This window comes from Onychomys torridus, chromosome X (assembly GCF_903995425.1).
Source record: "Onychomys torridus chromosome X, mOncTor1.1, whole genome shotgun sequence".
Classification (NCBI taxonomy): domain Eukaryota; kingdom Metazoa; phylum Chordata; class Mammalia; order Rodentia; family Cricetidae; genus Onychomys; species Onychomys torridus.
Genome location: NC_050466.1, coordinates 51,358,138 through 51,381,151, shown reverse-complemented (window position 1 = coordinate 51,381,151; position 23,014 = coordinate 51,358,138). Strand labels below are relative to the sequence as shown.

At 46.8% G+C, this 23,014-nt stretch overlaps 1 protein-coding gene across 8 annotated transcripts in view; it reads right to left on the bottom strand.

Moving 5' to 3' along the window:
• Atp2b3 (ATPase plasma membrane Ca2+ transporting 3) overlaps positions 1-23,014 on the bottom strand; it is a 72,907-nt gene that overhangs the window by 20,616 nt on the left and 29,277 nt on the right. For 6 of the 8 annotated variants that reach the window (XM_036173997.1, XM_036174004.1, XM_036173996.1 and 3 more), the window contains 13 exons: positions 20,412-20,453; positions 18,849-19,013; positions 17,994-18,208; positions 17,074-17,316; positions 15,759-16,000; positions 9,171-9,405; positions 5,871-6,050; positions 5,672-5,759; positions 5,162-5,268; positions 3,913-4,104; positions 1,961-2,174; positions 1,466-1,677; positions 136-243 (listed from right to left, as the gene is read on the bottom strand). In XM_036173997.1, the coding sequence (XP_036029890.1) occupies positions 136-243; positions 1,466-1,677; positions 1,961-2,174; positions 3,913-4,104; positions 5,162-5,268; positions 5,672-5,759; positions 5,871-6,050; positions 9,171-9,405; positions 15,759-16,000; positions 17,074-17,316; positions 17,994-18,208; positions 18,849-19,013; positions 20,412-20,453 (2,243 nt within the window). The remainder of the gene's footprint in view (positions 1-135; positions 244-1,465; positions 1,678-1,960; positions 2,175-3,912; positions 4,105-5,161; positions 5,269-5,671; positions 5,760-5,870; positions 6,051-9,170; positions 9,406-15,758; positions 16,001-17,073; positions 17,317-17,993; positions 18,209-18,848; positions 19,014-20,411; positions 20,454-23,014) is intronic. The other 2 variants (XM_036173998.1, XM_036174001.1) reach the window with 1 other exon arrangement.

The window sequence follows — 23,014 nt, the reverse complement described above, 5'->3', positions numbered from 1 at the left end:
TTTGGGGCAGGGAGTAAGGATAGGGGGAGGCATAAGTGGGACAGGATGCTTGGCTTCTTACCCACTCTGAAGGCCATGAACAGAAGAAACCAGAATGAAAGCATTGGTAAGAAAGTTGATGAGGCAGACACTCACCTGTCCCCAGACCAGCTCCCCAACACCAACAAATAGGCACCAGAGCCACTGTTCTGTGGACAGTGGGGAACAGCTGAAGGGCTTCCCGCCAAACTGGACGATGACAATCTGGGGGAAGGAATGGAAAGTGGTGGGCAGAAGAGAAGTGTATTACCAGGGTAGCTCTTGACTTCTCTGTGTTCTGATCAGCCCTCTACAAACTTTTTCTTCCAGATTGACTTTGCCTCCTGGGAGCCAGACCAGCCTGGCCATAGACAAATGTTTTCTGGCTTCCTGCCTTTTTGGTAGACTCTGAGAAATGCCTTGGCATTCCTTATCAGCTCATTCCCCTCTTTTGTCCATCAACAAATGCCTTAAAGATGGCTCCCACAGACTAGCTGCCCAGGCCAAGGATACCAGGCTGGGTCAATGTGTAGCTTCACATGCTGGCACCCAGACCCACCTACCATCTGGTGCCTCCAGCCTCCAGGTGAGACTCAGATGTTTGGACCATCTTTCCAGCTTCAGCAAGGCTGTTTTCTTATTTGCCTGCTCTGCATGACCCTATAGTATGAAGGTCACCCTGCCTTGGTCTCCTGCCTTCCTTTCTGTCTACTTTAGGAGAAGTCCTACACCCAATGGGCAATATTTTTAAATGCTAACTAACCAACTCATAGTAATATCCCAATCTATCTCAGAGCCAGTTTCCAGGCAACCAGGGCCAGTCTATACCCTGTGGTGGGTTAAAATGATTTATGCTAGCCAAGATGAAATCTGTTGACCTTCTCATTCATTTGGTCCTGGGAAGCCACAGTAAATTTCCCCTCTCATTAGTTCCTTACTGGCATTTGTGAGTGGGACCAAGGTATGACCTGCCCCTCCTCTTGGGATCTGTGAACAGTGAACTGCATTTGTATGACAGCCATTTCCTGATTTGTGGGACTTACTGTGAATGAAATTTTGTTTGAACACACTATACTTTAGATCATTCAGACCCACCTGTAGGAGCTGAGCTTGCCATCCTGCCCACAGTGTTGTGGCAGCCAAAATTTAACATGTCAACTATGCGCACAACAAGCATTTCTTAAAGAATCTATAGTTATAGAACACCAAGGAATTAGGTGCTAGAAATGGAGATGGTTGACTCAGAGAGAGTCAAGGAAGAATATTTCTAGCAACCATGTGAGCAGGATGGGAAGATAAAGGCCTTCCATAGCCCTCTGGAAGCTAGTAGGTTAGATCAAAATGATCCCAGCAACGCTTGGAGGATGAAGAACACCTGCTCTAGAACACAGAAGAGATTTGGGGACAGGGAGGCCAACATCAGTGACCCTACACCTTCATGACCTACCTGAATTCCAAAGGTGCCCAAGACAATGGTGCAGAAGATGGGGTTGCTGAAGATGCCATCGAAGACATTCCTCTCACCATGAATCTTGCGAGCATTGATCTCATTGAAAAGCTGCATCATGACGAAGGTGTTGAAAATGATGGTATAGTGTTCTGAGGGTGGCGAGTGCAGGGGTGCATTCCTTCCACTATCAATGTCAAAGAAGAGCTCTCCTGAAGGGAAGAGAGAGGCAGGGGCTGAGGAGGGAGATCTCTTAGCACCAGTGGCCACTCTCCTTCACCATATCTGCCTCAGAGATGTGCAGTAGGGCACATGGTAAAGAAGGGAGGTGTGGGTCAAAGGTACAGATCAGGTCTGTTCTTTTCTGTCTGTAAGTGATGTATCCCCTCCTGTGCCAGACTGAAGTTACAGACAGGCCTCAAACATGAGGCCACAGCAAAAGTGTATTGAAAGCTTTGTATATGGGCTGAAGCGTGTGCCTTAGGTCCAACTTACCAACAAAAAGCAAGGTAAAGATAATGGTGAGCTGGTAGACTGCATGGCCAAGGATGTTCTTCATCATGGTACGTGAGATGAGGGGTTTGTCCCGGCCATATGGCTTCCGCAGCAGCAGTGACTCAGTTGGGGGCTCCGTTGCCAGGGCAAGTGAGGCAAATGTGTCCATGATCAAGTTCACCCACAACATCTGCACAGCTTTAAGAGGAGAATCCTGCAGAGAGGGGGCAGTTACCTTTCTATGTGCTGGCCATGCAGGATCATACAGAGAAACCTTGGGATGGTACGATATGAAAGCCTGCCGCTATTGAGAAGCTCAGCTTTGCCAATATCATGCCAATGAGACCTAGGAATCTCATTCCCAGAAGCCACAAGTTTCCTCAGGCTTGCAGATGTTTTCCACTGGCCTTCCTAATTCCCACTTAACCTCCCCCTCTTCTTACCTGGTGGCAGTGATCTCAAAGGTGTGGTCTGAGGTCTTTTCAGGAACCACAAAGTCCCAACTAGTTACCAGGGCATTCAAGATAGCCCAATAACAGCACCCTGCCTTTGAAACCAGAATCTCTCACCTCACAGGGCAGGAAGAAGCAGAAATGTTGACCCCAATCTGCTTTCTCATCATCCCCATTGAGTGTGTTTTTAAAAATCTGCTTTGCTGGGTGGCAGTGGTGCACGCCTTTAATCCCAGCACTCAGGAGGCAGAGGCAGGTGGATCTCTGTGAGTTCAAGGCCAGTCTGGTCTACTGAGAGATCCAGGATAGGCACTAAAACTACACAGAGAAACCCTGCCTCAAAAAACCAAAAAAAAAAAAAAAAGAAAAGAAAAGAAAAGAAAAAAAGAAAAAAGAAAATCAGCTTCATGGGATCTGAATGTACAACACCATGATGAATGAGTGAATGAAATCAAATGAACTGAGAAATTCACATACAGAGAAAGCAGACGAGTGTTTGTAAGGTTGGGGAGGCAATGGGGAGTGGCTGCTAATGGGTGTGAGGTGTCCTCTGGGAACCATGAGAATATTTTGAGAGTAAATCAAGGTGATGGTTGTACAACAGTGAATATGCCAAGGCCTGGGGATTCTTCACTTTCAAATGTCTAGGATGGTTATTATGATATCATTCATACTTGACTTAGATATCAAGAAAAAGTACCTGAGGGCTGGGGAGTTAACTCAGTAAAGTGTTTGCCTTACAAGCATAAAAACCTAAGCTCAAACTCTAGAGTCTGTATCAAAAAAGCTTGGCATGGTGGTGTGAATTTGTAATCTCAGCGATGGGAAGATGAAGATGTGAGGATCTGTAAGGCTTGCTGCCTAGCTAGCCTGTCCTAATCAGTGAGGCTCGGGTCCTATTGAAAGTCAGTCTCTCAAAAAACAAGGTGGAAAGCAACCAAGGAACATCAGAGGTTTAACTCTGACCTCTACATGAACATGAATACAGGTGTATGCACACCTTGCCAACACACACACACACACACACACACACACACACACACACACACACACACACTTGAAAGGACCAAGATAAACACCAAAAATAGTTAACTACTTTTTGACAATAAAGTCAACCATCCCTAACAAGAAATCAAAAACAAACCCCAAAGGACACATGTCATTTCACTCCACTGATACAAATTATCTAAAATAGGCAAATAAATACAGTTGTCAGGAGCTTGGAGAGGGATGGGGTATGACTGCTAGTAGGTGAAAGGTTTCCTTTAGGATGGATGAGCGTGTTTTGGAACTAGATGGAAATGATGATTGGCACTGTGAATATACTAAAAAAATCTACTAAACAGCTACCATAAACAGATAAGATTTTTGGTATGTGAGTTTGATTTCAATAAAAAGAATCTGAAGCAAACAAAATACTTGCTCTCACCATGACAGCCCTCTTGAGCCCATATTACTCTCTTAGAAACCAACTGCCTCCTGTACGCCCCTGGTGCCCACCTGAGTGATGCAGGCACCCGTGAAGGCCACAATCACAGCCACCACGTTGACTGTCAACTGAAACTGCAGAAACTTCGAGATGCTGTCGTAGACATTGCGACCCCACATGACCGCTTTGACAATGCTGGTGAAGTTGTCATCAGTCAGAATGATGTCAGAGGCCTCCTTGGCCACATCAGTGCCTGCGATGCCCTGGGGGATGGTACATAGGCACAGTGCTCATTTTTCAACCCCTCCTTGGCCACCCAGCCCACCTGGGATGGTCCCCTGCCTTTCTCTTCCAAATAAAGTCTTAATTAAACAGCACTTGCTTTAATCTAACACATTCTATGCTGCAAACTGTATGTTGTCACATGTGGTTGTGAGGTGGCCTTTGCTGCTAAACAACATAATTGCTAACAACATGGCTATCCGTACAGCCTTCCACAAGGCCCAGCTGCTACTGGGTGGCTATTCACCAGTCATTTGTCTGGCTACCTGAAGAAGCCCTGAGAAATGTGGGCTGTCTGTATGGGTAGGGTAAAGGATCCATCCCCTGGCTACATGGCAGATTCTTGCTGCTCTACCACACAAGCTCGGGCACAAGCAATAGACATCAAGTCTGTTGTAGCCCTCGCCCACTCCATCTTGGACCTGGCCTTGTGACACCAGCCACCTTGGGAAGCTGTACTTCCTCATTCCACCACTGAACCAAATATGGACCGAGTAAAAGGTCCTCCTTTCTGCTAGGGTGGGGAAAGGTGGCAGTAGGCTGCTAGCCACTGTGAGTTGGGAACAGGGCTCACCGTGTGGGCAGTGCCTAGAAGGCCTAGAAGGCCACCTTGCTCAGTAAGAAGAGCTAAATCTGAATGAAAATAAAGAGAGAAAGCAGAGGAAGAATCCACTGTGGTCTCTGCTCATCACTCTTGGGGCTAGGGGCTACTTGGAGTGCACTGAGAATAGGTGACAGTGGGTAGGTGCCATTGTTGACAAGCCACTGTTCAACATTTCTCCCTTTCTTCAGTGGTGCAGTTGGGCTCTACTGTCACCTCTGGTGACTTCACACCAAATGTCTTTAAACAAATCACATATACATTTGTTAATGGTCAGAGCCCATACAGGCCCAAGTGGTCAAGATGTGAGTGAAGGAAGCTTCTAGCACTCTGTCACCTGCACTGACACTGGCTCTCCACTTTCTGGTCCAAAGTTAAGTCCAGAAGAAACAGGATTCCATCTGTGTGATGAACTGGTATGGCACCAGGTGACTTACCATGGCAAAGCCCACATCTGCCTTTTTGAGAGCTGGCCCATCATTGGTGCCATCCCCAGTCACGGCCACCACCTGCCGCTGCTCACCAGTTGTGCTGTCGATAATGCCTAGAACATAGAGTGGGTTAAGGTAGGGTTGAAGCTATCTGCCAAAGGTTGATATGGGCTGCGTCTGTACTCATGGTCACTTATGGGATCAAGTCCTCAGGCTTTAATAGGATAACTTCATCCCCCTATTTCCACCAAGGTCCTTTGCTCAGTGACATAGGCTGGCATGATTTGGTAGAGGAGAAGGTCCCACATTGTGTGCATTGGATGGTTGTCTCCCTGTCCCAGCCTTAGTTTCCCCATTTGTTCTAATGAGGGGGCAGCTTCTATGAGCCATTATTCGTTTGATGTTTTCTAGTCATTGGTCTCTAGAATCTTCCATTCAAGAATCTAAGAGCAGGTGACAACATGCAGGGATGCCAGAGGCAAGTACATGTTGAAAAGTGTGAACACATTTGGTTACCTTTGACCAGAGTGTGTTTGTCAGTGGGAGATGACCGGGCGAGCACCCGCAGCTTGGGCCACACCTTGTCCAGCCGCTCCTGTTCTATCTGGAGGAAATAATGGAGACATCAGAGTCTAGGCACCATGGCTGGGAGGGATGAGGAGATAGCAGAGGGATGGGAGAAGCAGCAGCCTGGGACAGAGATGCAGGGAGCTACCTCGCCTTTCTCGTTTCGAATCCTTCTGTTGAATTCCTTTCCTTCCAGGCACAGGAAGTCTTCGCCTGGGTGGATGATGCCACACTTAGCTGCAATAGCCCGGGCAGTGTTAATGTTGTCTCCAGTCACCATACGGACTGTGATGCCAGCACGCTGGCATTTGCGAATGGCTTCAGGGACCTGGGAGATATAAGAATGGTATGCGTGGCTGGCGAGACAAGCCCATATTTTGTGTCTGGTACAGATCTGCAGAATCATAAGTCCCAGCAAATCTGGAAGTATAGTGAAGCCTATTGTTCTAGTGCAGGGTCTCTGGAATGTGGTGTGAAGGAGTTCAGATGATGGTCTGCAGTGGGCAGGTACCCTCCCCAGACCCCGGCCCACTGTCCCTGGCATCTCCTTCACTGTGACTGGCCACAGGAATGAGCAGTGAGTTAGATCTAGCTATGTTGAGTTTCTCCCTCTATTGTCTAGTTTGTTTTTGTTTTTCATCATAGAACTCAACCATTTTCTTCAGGAATTAATCTTTGTCTCAGCTACAGGTTTTACATAATGTACTCACTAGAGAAAGTGGGGCATTACTTGGGATTAGAATGCATGCATTTCTTTTTCAAATGACATAGTAGGTTCTAGAACTAAGGAAGAAGAAAGACAACCCTCAGCACAAAGCACAAAACAAGACAAGAGGGTGGGAAGTCATGAGACCAGCCTGGGCTTTGTAGCATCATCCCAGTAGTGGGCAGATGGAAAGGACAGTTTCCAAACACATGATATGTGTGGCCCTTCAGGCCCTGGGGTCGCAGAAGTAACAAAACAGGCAGGATGGAGCAGTATATGCACTGGGGAGGAGAAAGGCCAGCTCAGAGTTTGAAGAGTTGAGTGAAGAGAGGCCTAGGTCTTTGAATTTCTTGGTGGGTTCCCTGTGCACACTGGTGGGCCAGCTGTTGGACTCGAGGGGGAAAGAATGTAGGAGGTATCTAGATTTGGCATAGTCTTCTGAACTAGGGAGGCTAGAGCAGGCAGGGTGGACACAGAGGGACAGAGAAGTTGGGGGAAAATCAGGAAGGAAGTAGAGGATGGCAAGCAAGAACAGAGTGGTCCCTACTTACAGCTTTGATAGGGATCTGATAACCAAACCAGAACTGTTAAGTGACAGCGAAGGACATGCCTTGGGCAGAGTCTAACTGTGGTAGTTCCTTCACCTGCCCCCTCAACACCGTGTGTGTGTGTTTTGTGTGTGTGTGTGTGTGTGTGTGTGTGTGTATGTGTGTGTGTGTGTGTGTGATTTGTCTCCTCATGCTCAGTCTCGAGGACACATTCTGTTCTCTTAGGGTCTCAAGATGCCGCATAAGACCTCGAGTACAGAGAACTTCCTCTCAAGCAGGGGAGTGAGGCAGCTCTGCAGCTTCATTTTCCAAAATGGCTGGAAGCCTTCTTCTCTGCTGGTTCCAGGTGGCCACGATGAATCTGAAAACTGGGAGCTTTGGACAGAGTCACCCCAGGGTCCAGGAGCAGCCACTACTCCAAGGCCCACCCACACACGCAGTCTCTAAGCTCTCAGCCTCCTAGCCAGGTGGCAGGAACACCACCTCCAGAGGATACTCTTTCTTGTAGGAAAGATTGTTCTCTCCTTGTCTGCTTTGACCTGTTCCCTATTTTTCTCCTCAAGGCTCACAGCACAGCAGGGAGCAGATGTCTGTAGAAGTTTCCAGGTCCACCTGAGCATTCATCTGCTAGAGTTTTGTGGACACAGCTCTCTGCTCCCCTCTGGTGGCCATCCTGTGCTTTCCAGCGCCCAGCAAGTTTGACTAAGACCCATGGAGGTTTTGCTGGATCCCTTGTGCTTGCCCCAGAGCCAGGACCTGATATCTGTCCTCTCCATTGATGTTATTGCTGAACTCCCTCTCAGCCACTTTAAACCACAAAGGAGCTATCCTTGTTCCCTGAACCCCTCTGTTACCACCCAAACTGAGATACGTTCTTGCTGTCCTGAGCTTCTACCCTGAACCCCCCCACCCCATGGTACCCTTTGAGGTTGAGTCATGGTTATATCTTTCTTAACACATGTATACATCTTAACACTTGTCTGTGTTTCACATTTCCTGAGGTGTAAACTTTCAAAAATATCACTGTACAGCTGGCCCTGGGCTCACTCTGCTGCCAGCCCACCCTAGGCCTGTTGTGCTCATTACATTTCTTATTCCATCTCCAACTGAGTACAGGGATATACAATTGACAGTGACCCATGGCCATTCTTTAGACATGGGGAGTATTCACTTTGGAACAGAGTGCCTTTGTTTTGTGACCCTGTATGCAAAACTTCTTCTTCCCTGTCATACCCAAAGCTCCAGAGCAGTTCCCACAGATATATGCTTTTAGGCTAATGGGCAGGATCAAGGTAGTCTAACATGAAGTGTATACCAACAGAAAGGGCTAGGAAAATAGAGAGCCCTTTTACACTCTTGGGTATCCATTCACAAGAATAACATATCCATAAAGACCAACAAATACAACCATCACATGAAATGTGTTCAGGTCAAAGGCTTCAGTGACCTCCCAATGTCAAAACCATCAATAGGCAGACTTGTCCTTTTTCATTCTGTGCTTGCTTCACCCATATGACCCTTGAGATCCATCCTACCCCCCAAATCTGGCCTCTATCACTGGAAGCTACCCTCAGTGATATCATCATGAATAGGAAGATGCTTCTGGGATTTCTTTCCAGTCAGAACTTATGCTCTAAGCTCTCCATTCCCACACCTATATGCCTACTTGACATCTCCATGTGTGTGCCCTGAATCTCATTCAGACACAATCAAGCTCTTGACTGACAACTGCCCATCATATCTCCAAACCAATAGCTCTTCCAATCCAGCTGTTTTTAGCTCCTCAGTTTCCCTCATCTCCTCCTTCAGTCCACTGGTCCTGCAGACACCCAGAATCTCCTTTTGCACCTGGTAGAAATGGAATGTGAGCCTTGCCCAGGGGCCAGGCAGGCCCACAGAACTCCCATAGGTCAAGAACAAGAGGGCTTGGCAAGGGGATCAAAAGCACTGAGGAAGGTCCCATGACCTTGAGTGATCCCAAGTCACTGTTTTCCAGGCTGCTCTATCTATAAATAGGGCAGGAAGAGGTGTGACATCTTGGAAAGTGATGAGAAAGTGGCTCTCACCATGTGTGCTTGTGTCCCAAGCCTATAGTGTGGAAGTCCAGTGTGGAAAAAGCCACCTTGACACCTATTGGACAACCTTGAACATGGGGAATAGTTACTAGAGCAGCTTCTAGAAAAGGGGCAGCTACCTCAGGTCGTACAGGATCCTCGATGCCCACGACAGCTATGCAGGTAAGATCACCCACCACATCATTCTCATTGTCCCAGTCGGGCTCCTGGTTTGCAGGGAAGTCCTTGTAGGCAATACAGATGGTGCGGAGGCCATCACAAGCCATAGGCTCAATGATCTTCTTCACCATGTCATCCCGGTCTCGAGGACGGAATCCTCGGAGTTCACCATTGCTGTTTAAGATGTTGGTACACCTGGCAGGGGAGGGGTGGTAGAGTGAGGTGGGGACAGGGAATGAACAAGAGGAAACAGTGCCAGTCACACTGGATTATGATGGCACCTTAACCAATGACATTTATAAAGAACAGAGGATACAGATGTGCAGAGTCAGGGGAGAAGGTCATGTGACCACAGGTAAGAAATTGGAGTGATGCAGCTGCCTTCTAGTATCAGAATTTGGGAGAGACAAGCAAAGGTCCTCCCTTCCCATTCTCAGAGAGAGTACAGCTTGGCCCACATCTCAACTTTGTATTTCTGGCCACCAGAAATGTGAGGCAATATATTTATGTTGGTGTGTGTGTGTGTGTGTGTGTGTGTGTGTGTGTGTGTGTGTAAGCCAAAAGTCATAAGTAGGGTGTTCCTCAGTCACTGTCCACCTTATTGTTATTTAGTTTGTTTTAGAGACAGGGTCTCTTACTGGCCTAGAGCTTGCCAAGCAGGGTAGGCTAGCTGGCCAGAGAGCCCCAAGGATTAGCCTATCTCTGGTCTGCCTCCCCAGGGTTGGAATTACAAGTGGGTATTACCACACCCAGCTTTTCACATGACTTCTGGGGGTCAGACTCAGGCCTTGTATTTTTTGAGGCAAGAAACTTTACCAATTCAGTTATCTCATCAGCCTAAGACTCCTGTTATCTTAAGCCATCAGGGTTAGGGCCATTTGTTACAGCAACCTGTGAATACTCACACACTGGTTGGCTAAGAGACCCAGGTGAGAGGTGGAAACCTGAGGTTTATTGTACCTTTCCTGCATACTTTATAGGACAAGGGTGTGGAATGTAGGTGAACTCCAAATTTAATGGACAGTCCTCTGGAACAATGGAGCAGGAACAACACATGGCAGCAGCAGTCTCAGCCCTAGCTCTGACAGTCTGGGAGCTTCAAAAGGGACAGGCCTAGGGAGGCCAGCTACAGAAAAGTTGTGGTTGAACTGAATGGGGCCCCATCTGTCAGGTGCCACAGGGAGACTGGTAAAGCTGGCTGTCAAGGTTGGGGGTTGACAGAGAGAAACTAACAAAAGCCACCATGGGCTGACATCTTTCTAAGGTCATGGATTCACTCGATGTGATTCTCAGTACTCCCAGGAGATTCATATTTGTAAGATCTCCATATTATATGAGGAAGCTGAGCTAGAAAGACAGAGTAGTAACTTCCTTATGCCCCATTGTCAGCAAAGAGCAGAGTGGCTGGTGGTCAGCCTCAGCTACAACCTCATAGTACCCATCAAAGGAGTGGCACAGAAAGAGCCAGGGCCTCCAAATGCAGCATTTCATCTTACCCCAGTAGGGACTGCTTCAGAGGAGAGGTGGCCTTCACCATGGGCTGCATAGGCTGTGACTGGGCTGTTTGGGGAGAGTATTCCGAGTAAGGCAACCAAGTAGAGATGTATTTGGTGGTCAGGCCTGCTGAGAGCATGGGGCAGGCTGAGTCGGGGGAGGGGGCAGAGAACCCTGGTGTACTGTTGGAGATTTTGTTTCCAAGGCCCTTGAGGGTAAATGACAAAAGCCATGTGGGTGAGGCAGAGTGATTCAGGAAAAGAGAAAGGCCAAGACCAAGGGGAAGTATGCAGGATGAGAAGAGGTAGGAGTAGCAGAGATGCTCAGGGATGAGGCTCATGCTCCTTCCCTCCTTCGGGTTTTATACAGCTTCACTGAAATACAAGTCACAAACTATACAATTCACCCGTTTAACATGTATAATTCAACAATTTTTAGTGTATCTTCAGATACACACAACCATCACCACAGTCAGATTTAGAATATTTTCATCACCTCCGAAAGAAACCCCACTTCAGATATAGTGGCACATGCCTATTGTCCCTGAACTTGAGAAGCTAAGACAGGAGAACTGCAAGTTCCAAGCTAGCCTGGGCTACACAGTGGAGAGTCCATCTCAAAAACAAACCAAATTGGGGCTTGTGAGATGGCTCAGAGTGTCAAGGTGCCTGATGCCTGCCTGCCTGATGACCTGAGTTCAATTTTGAGGACCTATGTGGTAGAGGGAAAGAATATGTTGTCCTGTGACTTCCACTTGTGTACATATGCACGTGTGTGACACACACATGAATTCACACGAACAATTAAGTAGGAGCTAGAAAGACAGCTCAGCAGTTAAGAGCACTGGCTACTCTTCCAGAGGACAAGGGTTTGATTCCCAGCATCCACATAACTGCCTGTAACTTCAGTTCCAGGGGGGTCTGATGCCCCCTCTGGTTTCCATGAGCATTTCATGAATGTGGTGCACAGTCATACATACAGACAAAAACCTCACATACATTAAAAAAAGGGAGGAGGGCTGGAAAGATGGCTCAGTTGTTCAGAGCAGTAGCTGTTCTTCCAGAGGATCCTGGATCAATTTCCAGCACTCACATGGCAGCTCATAACTATTGTAAGCCCACTTCCAGGGGATCCAATGCCCCATTCTGGCCTCTATGGGCACAGCACATACATGGTACATAAACATACATGCAGGCAAAACATCCATACACATAAATCAACAATAATTTAAAATTAAATAAATGTAATAAAAACCAAAGATAACCAAGTGAACCAAAAGCAACCCACATAAACATCAACAGCAAAAACAGACAAATTTGATTTCATCATGATTTGAAAATATTTGTGCATCTACAGACACTATCAGGAGAGTGAAAAGAGAAAATTATATGTTTGATGAGGATTTAGTAGTCAGTATATAGCAAGGATTTTTAAAAATCACAATAAAAGATAGCCCAACTCTTTAGTGTGCTCTTCCAAATGTTTCTGAACTCCTACCATGAGTCAATCCTAAGTTTTCTTCCACATGACCAGGCATGGTGACAGCAAGGGTCCTAGTTCTTGGTACCAGTTTTCTAAACATCCTTCAGTACAGTAAAGATGACAATCAAAGTGAATTATCACACATATGCCAAGGAATAAAACAGTTGGGTCACATGGCAGTGCCACATTCAACTTTCTGAGAAACCATAAAATATATAAAATATAAAACTATTTTCCAAAATGATACCATTCATGTGTGTGTGTTGTGTGTGTAGGTATATGTATGTGTTTGTGTGGGTGTGTGCATATGTAAGCCAAAGCTCACCTTGCATGTCTTCCTCAATTACTCTCCACCTTACTTCTTTGGACAGGGTTTTTCACTGAACCTGGGGCTTATCCACTTGGCTAGAATGGCTGGCCAATGAAATCCAGCTATCTGTGTGTCTCTCCCCTCCACTGCTGCCCCATCCCTGCTGTCCATGTTCCAAGTTACATAACCAACTTTCACATGAATACTGGTCTTCTTGTTTTTGTTTTTTGTTTTGAGACAGGGTTTCTCTGTGTATCCCTGGCTGTCCTGGCACTCTCTCTGTAGAGCAGGGTGACTTCGAACTCAGAGATCTGCCTGTCTCTGCCTCCTAAGTGCTGGGATTAAAGGTGTGTGCCACCACCACCTGGCTGGAATGCTGGTCTCTTTTGCTTGGTGTGGTAGGCACTTTAACAACTGAGCCACCTCTCCAGCCATGGCAATACCATTTTATATTGCTGTCAGCAACATAGAAATATTCTAATATCTTCTCATCCTTACTAGTATTTAAGAAATGTAAATTGAAATTACTAGAAGATCCTATTTTCTACTCAGGAGACCCTGCTTTCCACCCAGTAGAATGGCAACAATAACAATAAAGAAAGCCTAGAATGTTGTAAGCAGAGCTTAACAGGTAATTCTGGTGGGAACTCAGAGAACTAGAATGCTGACAGGGATACAAACAGTAAGGCCTGTGCTTGTAAGCTTTCAGATGATAACACAAATAATATTGAGAGTTGGACTAGAGACCATTTGTATTACGCTCTGGAAAAGATCTTCTTTACACTTTTGCCTACGTCCTCACACTCAGTGTGAGGTTAAATGTAAGGTGGTAGACTAATCTGGCAGAGGAAATTCAAGCATCCCAGCATTCAGTTTGTGGTATAGGTATTATTAGCTCTTTTTTAGCTGAATTTAATGTCATCAGAGCAAGAAAGAGGAGAGGGCTGGTGAGATGGTTCAAGGGGTAAAGGCATTTGCCTTCAAGCATGATGACCTAACTTTGATCCCCAGGAACCACATTGTGGAAAGAAAGAAACAACTCCCACATTTGTCTTCTGGTCTACACACATGTTCACACATACATTCTGTTTTCTCTCTCTCTCTCTCTCTCTCTCTCTCTCAACAAACAAACAAACGACAAACAAACAAATGTAATTTTAAAATTGTTTTCAAGATGACATGCAGTTTTGGCCAGAGAGGATGTGTTATAAAGTTCCAGCCAAGGGGGATGTTGCTGAAGTGATAGTGCCATTTTAAAAGGTCAAGTATTGCACTGATACTGTAAGAACGATGTCTGGAGAGAATCTCAGAAATTAGCAAGGCCCCAGTCATCACAGTTCAGGAGTATATAAATACAAGTTGCTTTTAAAGACTTTCTAGGGCAGAGTCTTTTGAGAGGACAGTTCCAGGAAGCCCTGCTTGTCCTAATATGTCTAATGAACTGTGAATTGTTTCCCTGGGATTGTCCTACTCATTCATCCAGGAAGGAACTCAGAAGCCACTGCAGCTGTGTTCAAGTGGGCCCAGATGTAGCTCAAGCTAGTGGAAGGCCTTGACATCCTCCATGCGGTGTTTTTGCATATGTTCGAATGGAAGAGTTGCAGAGTTGTGGATGTTTCCACCTAGATTTTAAAGGAAAGCCTGGGTAGCCACAGATAGATGTGTGGTCGTGTCAGGATCCCTCTAGGTAGTGCACATAGCTGTGAGAGTGAAGGTAAAACTACAGTAGGGACTGCAGGAAGTTAGATATGGTCAGACTATGTAACTCCTGCTGAAGAAAGCTGCAGGAAGCCAGTTCAAGAGAGTGAGGCAAGACCAGAGAGGTAGGGCTGTGTAAGCGCTTGGTAGCCTACATCACATCACCACATGGCTCAGATACCATTGGAGATGGAGCTACATGATTTAATGCTATGCTGGTTTTCTGTTTTGGTTCAATCTGCACTCACTGTGCTTCCATTCATGCCTTTTGGAATGGGAATATCTACTCTGTGCCATTGTATGTTAAAATAATTTGTTGTTTGAATTTTATAGGGACTCAATACTAATACTAAGTGTGAGTGAGACTTTGAACTTGGACTTTTGGAACAGTTAAAAAAAACATTGAGGAATCATGGGAGTGGACTGAGTGAAGTTTGCATTGTGAGATGGACATGAGCCTTTGGAGGGCAGGGATGGAATGCTAAAATGAATCTATAATGTCTTCCAAAACACCTAGTATAAATGTTTGCTCTTCACTTTCACACTGTTGGGAGGTGGTGCAACCTTTAAGATGGGGGCATTTTAAGGAAATTTTAGGCCATTGGTGGCATGCTCTTGAAGAGATTTGTGGTACCGTGGTCTCTTCCTCTTCCTTGTTCTTATCCTAGCCTTTTGCTTCACCACATACTCCTTGCCATGGTGTTCCATCCTGTCACAGGTCCATAGGCAGTGGGGGCAAATGACTATAGACTGAAAACTTTAAAATTATAAGTCTAAATAAATCTTTTATGAGTTGGCTTTTCTCCTTTTTTGGTGGTGGTGGGAAGACAGGGCCTCCCTATGTTGCTCAGGTTGGTCTCAAACTCCTATATTTAAGACATCCTTCTGTCTCATCATTTGAGGCAGCTAGGACAAGAGGAGTGTATCACTGTGCTCAGCTCAAGTATTCTAATAACAGAAAGCTGACTGACACAGTGTTGCCCCAAAGGGTTGAGAATGTGTACTCAAACTCATACCTGTGCTTGAATGACCATAGCACCATTGACAAGAGTCCGAATGTATACACAATCTGGGTATCTGAGAATAGATGAATGGCTGAACCAAATGTGGTGTTATCCATACAATGGAAGGTTGTTCAGCCTTCAAATGTCAGTGAAGTTCTGATAGACAAAGGAACTTTGAGGACATTATGAACTATGATGAAAGCTAGACACAAAAATATACGAAGTACAGAATTCAATTTTTATGAAATCTCTGGAATAGAATAGGTGAAACCACAAGGGCAGGCCAGAAGTTGCCAGAGGAAGATATGGGGCAGGAAAATCTCCTTAATATGAACTAGGGTTTCTTCCGGGGGTGATAGAAATCTTTTAGAGTTCTATAGTGGTGATGGATGCAAACATTAGGAATATACTTTATGCTACTGAACTGAATACTTTAAAGTGGCTAACATGGTCAATTTTATGTTAGGTCTACTTTACCACAAAAATAAAACAAGAAATTTTATACCCTTTAGCTAGCCTTCAGCCACCCGGCCCCTGGCTCCTTCCTGTTACCCACTCACTTTTTGAGCAGGATCTCTGAGGCTCCCTTGCTGAAGAGGCGGAAGCTACCATCAGGCATGTGGATAACTGTGCTCATGGACTTGCGGACTGAATTGAAGGTATACACTTTGTAAAGCTTATCTTCTGGAATCTGCTCCCGTACAGGTTGGAAGTCTCGTTTCAGGTCCAGGACAAAGCCCAACAGAGCACACTCTGTTTTGTTGCCCACTTGGCGTGGGAGAGCGCCTTCCTTCTCTGGAGGCTGTAGGCAAGGACAGTCAGCTTGGCATCAAGGCCCAGAGTACCCTCTGTTCCATCCCCAAGGCTAAGGTTCCCATTCAGCTTTGGCCATCATAGAGCTAGGGGGCAGCGGCATGGAGTAGAGTGAAGCCACCCATGTTGACTACACAGCCTGGCTGCAACGTGCCCCTATAAAGGTAGCTTTTCCATTTACCATGCTTGGAAAGGACTTCTAGAACCCACCTACCCCACCCAGAAGCATGAGTACTCTGTCAAGCCAGGGACAGGAAGAAAGGCAACCAGCACCCTAAAGGTTCCTCTTGAAAGTTCTTGGTATTTCTTGTTTTGTTGAAATGAGGTCTGTCACTGGCCTGGAGCCCCTGATTTCTGCCTGTCTCTGCCTCCCCAGTGCTGGAAGTATAAGCAGATTGCTGTATATATTTTTTACATGGGTTCTGGTGAGTGAACTCAAGTCTTCATGCTTGTAAGGCAAGCACTTTACTGACTGAGCTATCTCCTCAAACTTGGTTTTTACTTTTCTGTTGTGGAATAATCTTTTTGTATACTGTGAAGATGTGTCACTCTGATTGGTTTAATAAAAAGTTGAATGGTCAATAGCTAGGCAGGATTTCCAGGCAGAGAGGATGCTGGGAAGAAGAAGGCAGAGATGCCAGGGATGCAGAGCAAGCAGGATGGGCACTACAGAGATGAAGTAATAAAGCCACAAGGCAGAAAGTAAATTAATAGGGATGGGTTAATTTAAGTTGTAAGAGGTAGTTAGAAACAGACTAAGCTATCAGCTGAGCTTTCATAATTAATACAGGTCTCTGTGCCAATATTAGGAGGCTGATGGTCCTAACAAAAACGTCCATCTACATTTTTCTCCCCTGCTCTGTGTTTCTTTTTATAGTATGATGGGGCAAACCATTTTTGGTCAAACCTCATGTTCACTAGGCATATTCTTTACTAATACCACTCAGCTATTTTCTCAGCACCCCCAGGTTTATAAGTGAGCCTAGTAAGCCCCTCAGGGCAGTTCATGCCATACCACCAGCCCTGCCCCCTTCTCTCATCTGCCCTCCTAGCCCTGCTCACTAGTATTTTGGTGGTGTAGGCACTGTTGATGGAGATGGCATGGACCAGAAGGTCAAGGATCTTGGGGGTCAAGGCGCTGGGAGCTGGAATCTCTTTGTAGTGGGTATCTCCTAGGTAGGACTGGACCACGGTCATGCGGTTGGTGGTGAGTGTGCCTGTCTTGTCAGAACAGATGGCTGTGGCATTGCCCATGGTCTCACAGGCATCCAGGTGGCGTACCAGGTTGTTGTCTTTCATCATTTTCTGTAAAGGGCAAAGATAGAGTGGGAGATGCTTAGTTGTTTACTCATAGGGATAAAGGCAATGTGAGTGACACTAACAATCTATTTGGTGGCCTTGGTCATCTCTGGTTTGGGTGGTAATCAAACTGAGAGAGTAGGTATGTAAGACACAAGGGCTGCTATCACATGGGGAACAGTGAGCTTCCAAGAAGCTACTCTCTGCATGGCTGACTTGGAAACTATCTGCCAGAGCTCCCTCTCCAATTGCCTGCTACCTCTGTGTTCCTCCACACTCCTCTGGTTCTTCTTTACTCTCCCACTTCCTCCCAGTGTCCCAGAACCTTTTCTGAGGCCCCTGCCTCTCTGCCTCTGCCTCTGCAAGCAGCACTATCCCCCCCTCCACTCTTTTCTTGGCTTTTCCAACTCTTCCTGTTAGTATTCCACAGATGCCAAGCCCAGGTCTCTCTCAACATCAGTTTGTTTTCTAGTTCCCTTCACTGTGTCTAAGGGATGGGTGGTCACAGTGGGACCCTCTGTTAGGATGTATTAGCAAAGTCCATTTCAGTCAGTACCCTTCCCTCCTTCCTTAGCTTCCCCAGCCTTCCTTAGTCCCCACTACACCTAAGGTGCTTTGATAATATCCCACTCTAGTTTTGTAGTCTATGTGATGGAATTAATTATAAGTGGCAGCATTATTACCTTGACAGAGTAAGCCAAGGAGATAGTGACAGCAAGAGGCAGGCCCTCAGGGACAGCCACAACCAACACAGTGACTCCAATAATGAAGAACTTCACAAAGTACTGCACATAGACAGGTGTGCACTCTGCCAGCCACACCCGGCCATCCACGACGAAGGTCTCAATCACAAAGTAGAGGACCAGGATGATGACAGTGATGGCAGACATCACCAACCCTGTCCGGCCATGATGGAGAGGGGCCACAAGAGGTAGAGGAGAAAAGGAAGGAAGAAAAATTGAGGACAATGTAGCCATGGCTGGCCTGAGCCTGGCCAGGGCCTTTGCAAAGGGTTGATGTATTTGAGTCATATTTTAGGATAAATAGCTTGAAGGATGACTCCATGGAGTGAGAGGTCCTAGGGTAGCCTTTGCTCCAGTTCCCCGGGACAGTGTAGTGTAAAGAGCAGAAAGCCAAGGGTATGCTAGGCACATCTATGAGGAACTAGCCACCCTCATATTTTTGGGCTCTGGCCAGCAGGCTTTCAGTAAAGTTGGCTGCCTCTTGACTATGATGTAGTCAGAAACCTTGAATCAGGGAGTCTGATAAGTAATACATGAATGTGTGGCTTAGGCCTTTTTGGGGTGGAGGGTGCTAAACCAGGATTTGGTAGTCATGGTTGGCTCTGGTCTGCACCTCTGGCCCTACAGTATATGCCACATTCTTCTGGTATACTATCCATTTCTCTGTATACAAACTTGCCTAGGGCCAGGACAATATTCTGTCCTTTGAATTCACAGCATCTGGAACTGATGATACTACTTCCAGGAGCCTGTTGTCCTCCAGGCTTCTGGCATTCTGTGTCTGGCTGAACATACCTGCTTTCCCAATCTGCACAGCCAGTTTTGTGAGCTTCCCTTGTAGAACTGACTTCTCCTTCTTGGGTACGTTGGTTTTCTTCTTTTCTCGCTCCTCCATTTCCCCACCCTCAGCACTCTTCAGGGGCTGCATTTCCATGGCAACAGCCCCGTCCTGCTTCTTAGCTGTACATAGAGGAAACCCTTGGCTGAAGTTAGGGCCTAGCAAGGGTAAAGGGGCTACAGAGGACTATCACAAGGAAAGACATGTCTCATCATATGAGATTCAATGGATCACTTTTAATTTCAAGTTTTGCAAAGGTAATCTGTAGGCTTATGTTGCATCCTAAGCCCAGGCCCTCCTGAGGTAGGCAGGCAGTTGAAGTATTGTCCTAGGTGGGACAGAAAGATGGTTCTTTTATGGGAAGGGTGGACAGACACTAGTACAAGGAACTTGTGCACAGACAAGTTGGCCAGTCCAATAGTGTCCCAAATCTCAGTACCTGAGAGAAGTCCTGTGGTTGGTCCAAGGAATGTTCTGGAACCAAAATCTGACTCATTTGCCCACAGATATCCAAGCTACCTATACTTTCCCCTCAAGGACACTAAAGGGCCTTAGTGTATGCTCCTCTTAGCTCAGACACCACTGCTCAGCTTGCCTCCTCCCATGGAATCTGTGGGAAAGCCTGTTTTGTCCCTCCTACCATTTCCCTACCTCCTTCTTGGATCAGGTGGCTCCTCTCACTCCTTCTTTTTAGGCCCCTCAGTTTTCATTCTTGCTGCCTTTGTTGTGGTGATATAGGTGCCTTATCTCCTCCTTTGCGAAGCTTTACACATTCTTTGGGTTTGGGGCTTTGGCTACACTGCCAAAAGTAACTATGTCCACTCCACCTGCTTCCTCTACTCTTCCTAAGTAAGGGGTGGCCTGACCTAGCAGTTGTGGGGGTTCCCCAGTTTGTTTTTTTCTTTTATTCTGCATCCCTTCACCTCACCTGGCAGCCCAAAGCCACTTACAGTAAATAGCTCCTTCCTCCTAGCAGCCTTAGGACATGCCAGACCCTGTCTAGCTGGGTCACTCTAGCTTTGAGTCCCTACCTACTGTTATCCCACCAAGCAAGGGCTCTAGCCAACAGGATGCCTCCTGTCCCCAAAGCCTTACCAATCTCAGTTATCTTCCAGGTTCTAGCCGACTTCTCTTACCTGGAAAACTCACAGGACTGGCACCTAGGAATTTTGACAAGTTACCCTCTCTATGCCTCAATTTCCTTATCTGTCCAAAGTGGTCTCAGGGTGTCCATGGTTAATTTTCATACATGGACAAGTTCAAGCCATGCTGATGGCCTTGGCACTGACCAGCTGTTTTCCAGGTGGCTCATCTAGGGTTCATGAAAACAGTGTCTGGTGGAAACTGGAGCATCCTCCAAGGGTGTCCCCTTCACTGCCAAGCCAGGATAGGACTTTGAGGCCTACTCACCTGTCTTTAGGTGCTGCTTCTTCCCTGGCATCAAGTGGTCCCTCCCAGTTCCCCCTTCCCCCTCCTCCCCACAAGCTTCTCAGCTACCCTGAGTCATGCACATACATTACCTCTGGTTTGGCTACTGTCCATCGCCCCATCCTGCTGCTTGCCTACAATGGAAGAGGAATGACAGACACGGAGAGACTTGAGAACACCCATGTGGTCATGACATACACAGAAGCACAGGAAAGTAGGAAGAGCTTGGGCACATACAGCAGTTTGTAGCTATATGAGGTAGAGGAGGGAAAGGAGAGGCCTGATAGCTGATAGCCATGAACTTGCCTATGGAGGGGCCTTCTTGATGTCCTATACTTTCCAAGAGCAAGAAATCAGTACCTCCCAACACATATTTACTGCATACCCTCTGGGCTTCCTGGGCCAAGCTTCTACCCAGTGTTTCCCACTGGGCCTTGACTTCAGCTCCACAGTGACTCTCTAAAGCCAGTTCTGGATGGGCTCTGGGTCAGGTGAAGTAACTGTGGACAGTTTCTAGAAGGCCTTCTACCTTAAGGGATGTCCTCTCCTTAGATGCTTGACCTTTCAGACCCAACAGGAGGTAACTCCCAAGCTCTGGACCAACCAACTCCTCTACTCTTCTCTGAGGCCACTATTAGGAGATGTGTGTCCTTCAAAGGGATAAGGGCTCTGTCTGTTTTAGGGTACATCCAAACTGTGGGTTCAGAGCCACTGTGCAGAGGAGGTCTAAATGTTGAGTACCTAGCAGCACTAGGGGGAAGGTGTGAAGACTAGACTCCAGGTGGCCCTGTCTGAAGCCTCAGGTTGGGTACAGCCCACAGTGCTAGCCACTCTTTCTGAGGGCTGTACAGCTTAGGTGACAGACAAGTTTATCTGCAAGCCACATCTGCACTGGTCCCCATTTAGGGAGGAATCTGCCAGCACAGGATCAGTTTCCACCCAGTAGCTCATGTCACTGGGCAATCAAAGGACAGACAGGGTGTCAGGTAGCTTCTAGGCAATAGGACCATGGTCTAGGGTCCAAAGAATGAGACACCTCCAGCCATAAGTATGACATATATTGTACCCTTTCTGCTCAGGACCCCTGTGGGTTGGGGGTAGTTTAGAGGTGAAGAAGATTTCTTTCTTTCTTTCTTTCTTTCTTTCTTTCTTTCTTTCTTTCTTTCTTTCTTTCTTTCTTCCTTCCTTCCTTCCTTCCTTCCTTCCTTCCTTCCTATCTATCTATCTATCTATCTATCTATCTATCTATCTATCTATCTATCTATCTATCTATTATTTTGTGGTGTGTGTGTGTGTGCGCGCGCGCGCGTGCGTGCGCGCACGTGTGTCCATGTCTCTTTTGTGTATGTGTGTGTCCATGTCAATGGAGGCCAAGAAAGGACGTTTAGGGTCTCTGGAGCTGGAGTTACAAATGGTTGTGAGCTTCCCAATATGGGTGCTGGGAAGCAAAGTGAGCATGACTAGAAGAGGTAACCTGGAATAAAGCAGAGCACAGGTCAGGAGGGAGGGACTCTGGAACAAAAGGGTGTGTAGGAGTCATGATAAAAGGCAGGAATAGAAGGTAAGGGTGGCAAGTTGATAGGGAGCAGCTTCAGCGAATGCTCAATGGGTTAACAGAACCACAGGAGTAAGTGAGACAATAGAAGATGGAGGAGCACTGGACAAGATAGATGCTGTTCCCCAGAGTCCTTCAGGGTACTTCTTCAGGAAGTTGGCTCACTCTAATTCCCTAAATCTTACAACCTAGCAGTGCTGGAGAAGTGCAAGCATCCTGTCTGGGAGGGTTTGAATGAAGAATGTCAAGTTCAGTGAGGAAGGAGGGAACCTAGGCCAAAGCTGTGAAGAATATCTAATGGATAGAGCAGGAGGCCAGGAGCTTGGAAAAGAGCTACCAGGGACACCAGGAAAGTACAGGTGATGTCAGTTCAAGGGAGAGACCACTGTATTCAAGGGGAGGGAGTAGATTTCCCAGAGGGCCTTATGTGGAAGGGGCTCCCTGTCAACCAAGCAGAACCAAGAGAGCACTAAGCAAGGTTATCTAGCCTGAGGACTCAAGCTAAGCTCAGCTGAGGCCCAGAGCCTACTTATCATTTATCTGTATATTCCTGGAGCACATATTGAAGTTGTGGGATAACACTGGGGGGAGCTCAGTGGAGACTGGGGACTTGGGGCAACTGGCAGAAGGCCTGGGCTGCCAACAGCAGGGGTGTGCTCATACAAGGAGACACAGGACCAGACTGCCAGGGAACAAGGATAATAGAAGCTTCCCAGGGATCAGCAATTGTAGCCCTGTCAGCTCATGTCTCTTGGCTCTCAGGGACAGGCGACCTCAAGAAGCAGCCTAAAGCCAGAACTACTAACTTCTCCTTCCTCATGCCAGTCTATCCCTAAATAGTGTAGAACTGATAGCTGTGGCTCCAGGTCCTCTAAGATGGACAGGAATGCATCTGGAAATATCTGCTCCCTAGTCACCCAGGAATGTGGAAAAGAACTGGGGATAGATTGCTCACCAGAGCTATGGTGTGTGCCTGAGTCACAGAGGAGCAGGGTCTGGTAAAGGGAAGTTCTGTGACTCCACAGTTTTGAGTGCCATAGCTAGAAGGGGCAGTATGGTAGCTTTTTGCTAGGAAGCCAGGGCCATAAAGAAGCTGGAGTCTCTAAAATCCTCTGTTTCTAGCCATTACTGTCCCCAGGG